At 33.8% G+C, this 12629-nt stretch overlaps 1 protein-coding gene across 1 annotated transcript in view; it reads right to left on the bottom strand.

The window, feature by feature from the left end:
• The window catches only part of TACR3 (tachykinin receptor 3), a 94637-nt gene that overhangs the window by 43271 nt on the left and 38737 nt on the right, over nt 1-12629 (bottom strand). The window contains exons 2-3 of the mRNA XM_027061763.2: nt 11460-11648; nt 8692-8842 (exon numbers count right to left, since the gene is read on the bottom strand). Coding sequence (XP_026917564.2) covers nt 8692-8842; nt 11460-11648 — 340 coding nt within the window. The remainder of the gene's footprint in view (nt 1-8691; nt 8843-11459; nt 11649-12629) is intronic.

Below are 12629 nucleotides of genomic sequence, written 5' to 3'. Positions count from 1 at the left end.
TGTGTGTGTGTGTGTGTGTGTGTGTGTGTGTGGTTCCATTCGTATTTTAGGATCGTTTGTTCTATTTCTGTAAAAAAAAAATTCTATTGGAGTTTTGATAGGAATTGCATTGAGTCTGTAGATTGCTTTGGGTAGTATGGACATTTTAACATATTAATTCTTCTAATCCCTGAGCCTGGACTTTCACTTATTTGTGTTACCTTTAATTTCTTTCATCAATTCCTTATCGTTTCAGTGTACAGGTCTTTACCTCCTTGGTTAAATTTGTTCCTAGGTATTTTCTGTCTTCTGATACAATTGCAAGTGGGATTTTCATTTTTGTTTCTGATAGTTTGTTATCAGTGTATAGAAATGCAACAGATTCCTGCAGATTGATTTTGTAGCACTTGTTATAGATTTCACACACTAAACTTAATTTTCCTGTGAGAAATCCATGATTTCTGAACCTGGTCCCAATCTTCCTGCACCTGTGATTGCAGAATGAGAAATATTAATAGGTAATCCATAGAGAAATCTTTTCAAGTGATTGCCAAGCACTGAAGGGCTGTAGATATTTCCTCCTAAAGTGCCATCTTTTCAAAAAGGAGTAAACAATTACTCTTTTTGAGTATTACTGGAAAAGCAGAAATAAATATATAGAAACTTTTCTAGGCTTTTAAAAATGATTCCTATCCACTGCCACCCATAGAGAACAGGGAGAAGATTTAATCAAAGGTTTTAAACCAAGTGGCATTTGCAGTCAATGCAAAGCTCAGGTGCAGGAGGCACTCCTGATTGCGGGTTATAGCCCCAGGTGGGGTAAAAGTTAGTGGACTGAACAGGTATTCGTTTTCTTTTTAAAAAAATTTTTTTTAACGTTTTTATTTATTTTTGAGACAGAGAGAGACAGAGCATGAACAGAGAGAGAGGGAGACACAGAATCAGAAGCAGGCTCCAAGCCATCAATCAGCCCAGAGCCCGACACGGGGCTCGAACTCATGGACCGTGAGATCGTGACGTGAGCTGAAGTCGGACGCTCAACCGACTGAGCCACCCAGGCGCCCCACAGATATTCGTTTTCTTTAAGCTTCACTGTTTCAGTTAGAAGTACTTCATGGTAACATTCTTCCTATCTACCATAAATTACAAGTATTTTTTTACTTTGTTTTGATCTTTGTTCTTTTTCTTGAAGACAGTAAGGTTTTTAAAGACCCAATCATATAAATATTCATTGTGTCCTGATGGACTAAAATATTTAGATAATTTTCAAAGTTAAAAAAGCAGATATGTTCTAATGATTCTCATTGATCCACCAGCCAAAGCACAAACTTTTCTCAAAGTGCCTGAATGAAAAATGGTTGATAAATTATCAAGAACTTCTATATAAAAGTGCTTAAAATATCTTTCTTTATGGAGGAGATATTTTGTGATACATGATGAAAACTTAAAAATATATTTTATAGTTCTTGATTTCATTTCCCTAGAAAATCCTACTATTATAATACTGATTTTGTACCTGGACGATAATATACATTTGAAAAGAAAAAACACATGAGAAGATGTATATTTCTTAAAAATTGAGATATTTGAAAAGGGATATATGGTTTTATGATTAATAATATGAATAATAATATTGTGCCAAGTTATTGGGGAAAGATGCATGGAAATACATGTAAATGTGTCATAGAGGCAGAGAAATGAAGGAGGAACACAAAGATAGGAAAATCACACTGCATTATATACAAGCTTGTACATCTACATAATGTATTAATATTTGAAGTCTAAATTATATCAAGTGTTTTTATTGCAACAAAAACATAAGGATTGAACAATTGCTTATGGAGAAAGAGTTCAGACACAAACTTCTAGTTTATTCACAAAGCCAACATTTCAGCAGATTTTCAGTTAATCTGGACATTTGCCACTGCTGACTTTGCACAGTGAGTTCTCTTTTAGAAAAATGTGCACACGTTGTATTACTTTATTTGCTCCAGCTGGGTAGCTAAAGGAAGACAATTGTTAGGAAGAAGTTCAGATTAATAGCATAAAATTTGATGTAAATATTAAAACACAGAGAAGGAAATGTGCTATTAAATTATTGATTCACCTTATTTTAATGGAAAATTTCTAGGAATAAGGGGTTTATAGGGTGAATTTGAAAAGTTGAAGCTAACTCTTTTTCTCCCTGTGGTTGAGCTGTTGTTGTACTTTGGTTAAATGTCATCACAGGAAATTTTCCATTTATATATTTTTTTAAATTAATATATAGGAAAAAACAAGCAACTCTAGGCTTCTTGAAAACTGATTTTATAGTTAATGTATTTCAACTCTAAGTCTTGATAAAACCTACAGCCATCTTAAATGCAAATCACTGATTTATTAAAAGGAGTAAAATGAGAGTTGGGTGTAAATGTCCAGAATTGAATTCTGTATTCAGTTTTAGGTTCTCCATATTGAAAATGATAGAAAATGGCATGAGAAGAGGGAAATACCAATAAGAACCAAGTGCTTGCTAGGTAAAAGGCATGGTGCTAGGCATTAGAATCAAAGAATTTTAATCCCAAAGGGGCCTTCTTCAAACCTCCACAGTCTTCAGTAAACAGGGCCTAATAAAGTTAAAGAGATGTGTCTAAGATCACATGTTGATAGCGCAATAACTAGAATAGAGATCACTGACATCCAAACCCTGCTCTTTCTGGTCAGCCATGGGATCAAGACCATACAAGTGTGGACAACTTATCATGCATATGACACTGTGTTCTTGGCCTTCCTAGTTATTGATTCAGTCATCTAATATTCTGTCTCTATCTGTAGACTTATTTATCATGGCCACAGAATTGATATTCATGTTATTTATCAATTCTGATGAGCTAGTACTAAGAGTAGATCTCTGTGGCATGCCCCTCAAAGCCTCCATTTAGACTGACTTCATTCTTTTCATCAGCACACGTGGAGCATCCAAATTCAATATTAATGCGATTTGCAACAGGGCCATTTTTCTTTACCTGATTTATAAGAATATCACAAGACAAAAAAAAAGAATATTACAAGACAGCTTTTTTTTTTTTCTGATATCAGACCAACTTTATCAATGATCTTTCCACAATGGGAACTTTTAATAAATCACCTTTGATGAATGAATTAAAGTTGATCGGATATAATTCTTATCATTGGTTTTCATTCTCTATCTAGCCACATTTATTTTTCTTATAGATACATTTAATAATTATAATTAAAGTATTAAGCTATTTTTTATGTCTACCGCATATATCTATTAAGTATAATTTATTTTTTCCACCTTGCTGACCACTGAGCTTCTGGAATTTAAGTTGTACATGGTTACTCCAAGATGCCAGCAGACTCATACATATATTTTGGGATATATTTTGTCATTGCAAAGAATTTAGTATCATTTATAGGGGAATGTCACATTGCCAAAAGTAGTTAATTTATGAGAATACTATGTGAGAGACGGATAGCAACTCTTCTGTTTCTAAAGTGAATGAGTTCAAATCGTAGCTGTGTAGATTTAGTTGTAGATAAGATCCTAACTCAAATAAGCATTACAATGGTTTATGAGACAGTATCTCTAGTTTTCTGACTCCTAGAAACTGAAGGAAATGGAACAATATGGACAAAGCTGAAAAAAGTCAAAGTATGTCTGATTTCTTTCACCAAAACATCCTAAATATGAGATATTAGCACCCCCTACTCATTTCTTCCTTATACTGCATTTGATTTTAATCTAGAATAGCAGTAAGAAAGGGATTCATTAAATTTTAGCTTATGATCAGAGCTATCATTCTAGTATAGATTTTTTAAACTGCAAATGTATTTTAAATCAGCTTGTGAGTTATGCATTTGATATTTAAAAATTTTTTAATGATTATTTATATATATAGAGAGAGTGTGTGCAAGCAGGGGAGGGACAGAAAGTTGGAGATAGAATCTGTACCAGGCTCCAGGCTCTGAGCTGTCATCATCGAGACCAACAGGGACTCGAACACACGAGCCGTGAGTCATGACCTCAGCCAAAGTCAGATGCTTAACTGACTGAGCCACCCAGGTGCCCCTGCACTAGATATTTAAAATCTGACTTTTTATATTCCAACATAAAGAGATACAGTTTCAGATTTTGGTGTATAATTGTTATGACTTCAAGTAGATTACTTTCATACATGGTATCTTAGCCGGGCTTTTAAAGGTAGCCAAAATCTGTGGCTATATCCACCTGTAAGTAGAATAAAGTAGACCAGGGTCAGTTTTTTCTTCTAGACACTAAATTATTCTCACACTGGAATGTAAGCATTAGTATAACAAGTTCAGTAAACAGGATAATGTTAGAAAAACATTCTGTCTTAAAACCTTAAAAATATTTCAAATTCAACTTTCAATTTGAATATTATAGCAACGTAATGTATGAAATAGTACACATTTCCTGAAGGAGAGCTTTGGCAAGAATATTAACCAATTACTACAAAAATAATAAAACTAATGAGAGCCAAGACTTTTGGGATTGTGTGGTTTTAATCAATACTTTATAATTTGCTACTATTTGAAAATACTCTTGTTTGAAGTGCCGAGATTCTCAAAGGATACAAAAATGCTGATTCAAAGGGGCACATGCACCCCAATGTTCATCGCAGCACTATCAACAGTAGCCAGATTATGGAAAGATCCTAAATGTTTGTTGACTGACGAATGGATAAAGAAGATATATATATATAATGGTGTGTGTATAATGGTGTGGTGTATATATATATATAATGGAATATTACTTGGCGATCAAACAGAATGAAATCTTGCCATTTGCAACAATGAAGATGGAGCTAGAGTGTATAATGCTGAGTGAAGTAAGTCAGAGAAAGATAAATATCATATGATGTCACTCATAATGTGGAATTTAAGAAACAAAACAGGTGAACATAGTGGAAGGGAAGGAAAAATAAGAAGCAAAAGAGAGAGGAAGGCAAACCATAGGAGGCTCTTAACCATAGAGAAGAAACTGAGGGTTGCTGGAGGGGTATTGGGTGGGGGGATGGACTACCTGGGTGATGGGCATTAAGGAGGGCACTTGTTGGGATCAGCACTGGGTGTTAGAGGTAAATAAATCACTAAATTCTACCCCTAAAATCATTACTATATTATATGTTAACTAACTTGGATTTAAATAAAATTAAAAATTAAAAAAAATAAAGTGCCAGAATTCTCAAGTTAATCACTTTATTACATTAAAGGTACATTATTAAGCCAATAGGTATATAACATACAGTAATTTAAAATCTAGAACATTTACTATAAATTAAGGATATCTGGTTGTGCAATGAGGTATACAATGTGCTTTGAAGTTGTAAAATACACTTATATAAGAAAGAGTTTGTTAGTGTGATTGTTACCATTTTTTTGGAAGACTAGTTCTATATATGTGACTCAAATATCAGACAATCCTTCTAGCGTTTAGTGAGCTTTGTAGAGTCATTGGATTTTAATAGTGATTTTCATTTTCAGCACTCCAGTTTTAATGAGGAAATATTTCCAGAAGTACTAACTTATTTCTTAGGACTAATATTTAGTCTTTTTACCTGGTGTTGGCTAGAACTAGTAGTATTATTTTCAAACAATATATATATACTTAGGTAGGACATATGTCAAGATTGAACAGGGAAGTTAATCTTCAATTATCTGAAAGTTTCATATTAGTTTAATGTTTGGATTGATACATTCTCTTTAACATAGACATAGTAATTTATTTTACTGACTGTTCTTCAGAGAATTTAATCAATGTTTGAAATTGAGCACAATTTCTGCAGATTGGGGGAGAAAGAGAAATGAAAGCAATGTTTCTCAACAGTTGCAAAGATTTCAGTGATTTGACTAAAATTTCTTAAGCTTTCATTTTTTCATGTATTTGGGGGTTCCACTACTCATTTATTACCAGGAGGCTGGCTGAGAGTTTCTTATGGAGTTGTTTCCCCCCATGGTCATGATGAATTTGCACTGTTATAACCAATACTCTCTTGTTTAATCTCTGAAATCCAATCTATATTATCAAAGATTTATTCTCCAGAAGATAGCGTATAATTAAAAATGCTCATCCAGAGCAGGGTTTATATTTTTGACCTAAGTTGTCATATTAAAATATAAAAATCATATGGGGCGGGGCACCTGGGTCAGGTTGAGCGTCCGCCTTCCGCTCAGGTCATGATCTCGTGGTCTATGAGTTCCAGCCCCACGTTGGGCTCTATGCTGACAGCTCAGAGCCTGGAGCCTGCTTCAGATTTTGTGTCTCCCTCTCTCTGCCCCTCCCCCACTCATGCTCTGTCTCTCTCTGTCAAAAATAAATAAATGTTAAAAAAAATTAAAAAAAAAAATCATATGGGGCACCTGGGTAGGTCATTCGATTGAGCATCTGACTTTCGCTCTGGTCATGATCATGGTTTGTGGGTTTCAGCCCAACATCAGGCTCTGCGCTGATAGCTCGGAGCCTGGAGCCTGCTTGGATTCTGTATCCCTCTCTCTCTGCCCCTCCCCTGCTCGTGCTGTGTCTTTCTCTCTCTCAAAAATAAACATACATTAAAAAAAACCCAAAACATATGATTACTAGATAAAAAACTATATTCCAAGCCATATCAGACAATATTTTAATTTTGGATACAAATAATTAAGAGGAAAGCCAGCTCAATTTTGAAATTTTAAATTTTTAGACAAAATGAGTATTACTTCTGAGATACTGATGATCATACTAATAAATGCCTGTGAACGAAATCCAAGGACAAGTTGATTTATTATGAGAAGTTCATGGCATGAATGTCATTTTGTATTATTTTAGCCCAGAACACAATCTCAGAGAAATATGGACTGGAGCTTTTAAATGTCTGACTTTCTTAAAATGTTCTAGAAGGGTCACTCTCTCAGTTTGAGTTGATATTCATACTTTGAAATTGAAGAGTAATGAAATAAAAATTAAATATTTATGCCTTACTTTCATCAGGTATATAAGGCCAAAGACAAAAATATTCTTTCTTGCTTTTCCTGTCCCTGGGACTCAAATCAAAAATAAAGAGGAACAGTTAGATTAACTTTTCATTTCTTTCTAGAAGATATCACGTATATGAGAAAAAGAGAACTATAATCAACAAATACTGGGCTTATTTTAATTTGGTTAGGAGTAAACAGGGAAAAAATGTGAAAAAAGAAAAAAAAAGATGCCTAAGCCATAAGAAGGAAATGAAAGATGAGAAACTAGGTGAGTAATACAAAGACAGACATTATTCTGAAATCCGTATCAGTTATTTAATGTGATGAACCTGAAGTATAGCTATAAGAAAATAGTACCTGCAAAGAGTATCTTGCAATATGAGCAAGATGTTAGCAAGTGAGGGTTGAAATTACAAAGTAGAAAGAGAAACTATTAATTTAAGGTCACCATGTTGTTGAAATTCTTCTAGTTTTAGAGGCTTTTTTTAAATTTTAAATTTAAATTTTTTTTAGATGCTAAAGGCATGATTTAGTTGTTTGTGTACTTCATTTTTAAGGTAATTTTTTGAAAGAGAAATAAATCCATAATATTATAGGCTGAAATGACTAAATTAATGTGAACTTCATGCTTACTCTTTTGTTTCCAAATACTAGAGACCATGGTGAAATGTTAACTGAACATAAGTCTTATGTTCCACTATTTACCGATAACAGAGGAAAAACATATCAGTACTAAAATAGAATCAAATTTCTACATTAGATTTTAAAACCTGATTGATCTTTGTTAAGTGAGTGTTTGTAGGTAAGTGGTTTTTAAATTGTTGAGTGTTTTTTAAGGGAAGTGTCCATGTGGTAGGTAGTAGTTCTACATAAATAAGTGAATCGTAAATGGAATAGATAATAATTGGCATAATCAGTATGACTCTTATCTTTGGGAAAGCATTTCTGATTTGCATTAGGAATACATCGACTGAAGAGAGAAAGATGGAATAGATGATTGTAAGATTCTTTTTAACTCCACACATTTGTTTAAAATTTCACATATTGAGTCACATGATAGTAAAAACATCTTAATGAAAAAATAATCCTAGTAAAATGTCAATATAATAATCTTTAGAAGCTTTTTGTTTCATGTGAATTGTTCAAAAGTAAGCTTCTTCATGCATCCAATAAGTTGTAGAAGAATATTAATGCAGCTCTCATCTCTTAATCAGACATACATGATGGCTGTGTACAGATGGGGATGAGGGAGGGGAGGGGCGGGTTGGAGGTAGGGGAGGGGCAGGAGGCGTGGGAGAGGGATAGGAGGATGGATATTAGGAAACTATAGCACATACTAAGAGAGATCCTGGGGATAAAGGAAACTGCTGGATGATTAGAGGGCATCCGAGGCATTCTGTTCAATAAAGGACAAAGATAGCTACAGCTGCAGAAATATAATCACTGGGCTTAAAGTGAAATTTCATAAGTTGCAGGTGGAGTAATTGAGAATACTCTATAAAAGGTAAATAAAAGTCCTGTAAGAAAGTGACTATTCCAGACCGATTCTGTGCATGGATAGTGCTTATAGAAGACAAAAAGAAATTAAAAGAAAGAGTTGATAAAAAGAAAGAAAACAAGACAAAAAAATAGGAGTAAAGCATTAAATCATATTATATTAAAATGTCATAACTAGGTTTTTCCTCTCTGATGAGCCGCTTACACAAACGCTGGGTAAAATTATATGAACAGTACCTTTCTTTTAGCCTTTAGCTGCTCATGGTACTTGTCGCAGGTGTCTCCTGGGATCTCTCCTCCCCAAAGAGTAATTCCAACAATGGTGTATGTGACACCCATGACGAGCAGTGGGAAACAGTACACCAGTACAATGACAATAATATGGTAGCTGCAAGAAATAAAAACAAACGAACAAACGCAAGCTGAAGATCATATTGAGATGCAATATGTGGGGAACTTTGAATTCATTTTCTTTTAAATCATAATTGAAAATTCCAAAGATTATTTCCACATTTTCTCCAAGTCCTCATTTCACAAATTTATCAAAATATCATGCTCTTGTCTACTATATTTGTCCAAATGCTACCAGCTGATCCTTGCCAATCTTTGATTCATATACAAAAAGTATAGCTGCATTGCAGTGCTAATTTAAACTGCCCATGCTCTCCTTGCCTAGAGGTTCTGGACGAATGCCATTTCTCTGCTTGGTAATTGTTGAGCTAACCTAATTAAATTATCATCAGAGACAAAAAGATGAGACAGAATAAACAAATCAACTGACAGGTATTTTCTCATATGCAAAATTATTCTATATACCCTTGCAACATCAGTAATATTTGAAATAAATTGTTTTTATCCAAAGGAAAAAAATGTAACTAGATATTCTAAACCACACTGGATCCACAAGATGTATGACTATAATTTAAAAAATCAGGTAAAGACATTTACATGCATTTCTAATGTCATGACACATTTGATAGCATTATTAATTTGGTAAATAACATTCAGGTGTGTTAGTCACATCAGTGTCAAGATACTATAAATTAGCAAACTAAATTCTACGTTTTTATAGTTTTAAGTCAAAGTGATAAAGATGTAGGGGCACCTGGCTGGCTCAGTCAGCCAAGCATCCGACTTTTGCTCAGGTCACGATCTCATGGTCAACACAGAGCCCACTTCGGATCCTCTGTCTCCCTCTCTCTCTGCCCCTCCCCCGTCTCTCCCTGTCTCTCAAAAGTAATAAATAAATATTTAAAAAATTGATAAGGATGCAGTTGGGGAGGAATAGAAGGGCAACTGATAATATAACCACACAATTAAAATTTGTATAAAGTTTTGTGTAGTTTCCGCTGTCTTAGGAAGGCTTTAAGGAAATTAAAGAATTCGGTATACTAGTCTTCTCAATACCTGTTTCTTTGTAAAGGGAATCTTAAACCTCCGTGCCTTCCAGTTTCCTGATAGCTTTTTAAGTATTGAGTTACAGTCAGTGGGAAGCGATTCAGTCAATAAATAACTTAATTTTATTATTATGATTACTTTTATTTTGTTATACAGCTAAGATTTATTAATATCAGATAGAATAACAGTATTCAGTTTAATAACTATTTCCTGCTTTTCCTTCAATTAAATACTTCCTAATATTTTTCTTTAAAAATCTGGACTCTGGGAAGTCAGAGAAAAACAAATACCATATGATTTTACTCATATGTAGAATTTAAGAAAAAAACAAATGAGCAAAGGGGAAAAGAGAGAGAGAAAAATTAAAAAACATACTCTTAATTAAAAAAAACCAAACTGATGGCTATTGGAAGGGAGGTGGGTGAGAAGGGGTGGGTTAAAAAGGTGATGGGGATTAAGGAGTGCACTTCTCATGGTGAGCACCAGATGATGTATGGAATTGTTGAATCATTATATTGTACACCTGAAACTAATATAACAATGTATCTTAACTAACTGGAATTATAATAAAGACTTAAAAACAAATCTGGACTTTGGGTAGAGAAGTTTGATAAAGTGACTTCTTTAAAAAATGACCGTTATATTAAACGTCCTATTTCAGCTCAGGTCATGATCTTGTGGTTTGTGAGTTCGAGCCCCATGTCCAGCTTTGTGCTGACAACTCAGAGCCTGGAGCTTGCTTTGGATTCTGTCTCCCTCTCTCTCTGCCCCTCCCCTGCTTGTGCTCTCTCTCTCAAAAATAAATAAACATTAAAAAAATTATAAAAGATTACCATTGTATTTGCATCATTGTTTTTTTTTTAAAGAAAAAAATAGGACACTGCATTAGATTTTATTGAATTAAAATTTAAATTATCGGAATAAAAAATGCAAACAGTTGCCCAATTACTTTTTTTCCTTTTGCTTTTCTTAAGATGTGTCCAAAATATGAAATACCAAATTCTATTGTATAACATTCATAATTATTTTCCAACCTAGTGTTTATGTTTCTTTAATGCTAAAACAAAGGAGCACAACCAAGAACCTACCAGAACTGCCTTTCCCTAACCAGGACTTTAAAAGGACAATCAGCACCTTTGGGCTTCAGTTCTTCCTTTCCCATTCTTTTCTCAATTAATAACAACCCTGCTTTCCTTTGTGCATTGCTTTCATCTCCAGGGATTTTATCACTTCCTCCAGGAAACTCTCTAGAGTTACCCCATATAAAAGTCATCTCATTTTTCATGTTAGTAACCTTTGTAATTTATAAAACTTATTGACCATACCATATTGTAGTATTTTAAACTTTTTTTTTTAAAAGATTTTAAGTGATCTCTACACCCACTGTGGGGCTCAAACTCACAACTCCAAGGTCAAGAGTTACTCTACCAACTAAGCCAACCAGGCACCCATGTATTCTAGTACTTCAATGTGTCTCTTTTCCCAAATAACATATGGACCCTTGAGGGAAATGTTTATGTTTTATTTGCTTAATTGTTGCTCCCAACCTATAGTTCTTTAAATGTTCAATAAATTGAATTGAAAATCACAATAGAGAATTAACTTACGTGAAATGTTGTTTAGGACCCTCTGGCCATTGCACGTAGCAAAGAGTACGGCCTGGCATGACTTTAATTTTGGAGTAAAGACACTGAGGGAAGGCAAGTAGAAATGCTAGAATCCAAATACTTCCAATGACGATCTTGGTTGCTGTGGCAGATAGTCTGGGTTTCAAGGGATCAATAATGGCCATATACCTATACAAAAACAAACAAAACCATTTTGTTGGTTCTCTTGCTAGCAGAGTTAAAAATGGAGTTTCAAAGGAGTTATCTGTCTCTGGTAAGCAAGTTGATAAGGATTTTGCTTTGTAGAGGCAGCATGGAATGATAATCATGGCATAGTCTTAGGAATCAGGCATACTGAGGTTCAAATCCTATTCTGTCACTTATTCAAACTTTTTGAACCTCAGCTTTATTATTTTAAAAATAGAAACAAGAACATTCACCTCATAGGGGTGAAGTCAAGATCAATAGAAATAAGGTAAGTGAAAGGTGTTGATTATTTGCGCTGTGCCTTGCACATTATCAGAATTCATAAATGTCTGTTGAATGGAACTGAAAAAGTGCATAGTAAGTGCTTAAAAATATGAGTTCTGTACCTCAAGACCTCCATTTTTCTTCTGTATGTTTAACTTTTTAGAAGAAAATTCTGGAGAACTAATATGGATAAACCTATCTGACAAAAATGAGGAATCCCTTACAAAGGATATCATCAACAACTCCATCTAAAAATATCGAGACAAGATCAGGATTCAGATAATAATAAATAAGTCAAGTTTGACTGAGGCCATGCCTTGCTGTTACCTCTAAAATTGAATTCATGGTTTACCATGAAAATCTTCATAGTGCCTGTGTAACTATGTATAACATAATAGTTATAGAAAAATATACTTGAGACTCTCAAAAACACACATATGATTTTTAGAGAGCAAAGTTTTGGGAAATTGGAAACTTTGAATATGGTAACAAAAATCAAGTTTTATTCACTTGTTAAAATATTAATAATATGTCTGGGAGAAACAATTGACAGTTTTAAATTGGTCAATGTGCCTAATTGCCAAATTCTGGCTAATAGAGTAGAAAATTAATTTGAAATTATACACAAAACTAATTATATTTTTACATTTCTATCAACAAAACATTGTTGACATTGTTTTTGCTATTGACCATTATGTG

The sequence above is a fragment of the Acinonyx jubatus genome, chromosome B1, assembly GCF_027475565.1.
Source record: "Acinonyx jubatus isolate Ajub_Pintada_27869175 chromosome B1, VMU_Ajub_asm_v1.0, whole genome shotgun sequence".
Lineage (NCBI taxonomy): Eukaryota > Metazoa > Chordata > Mammalia > Carnivora > Felidae > Acinonyx > Acinonyx jubatus.
This window is presented reverse-complemented; position numbering and strand designations above follow the sequence as displayed.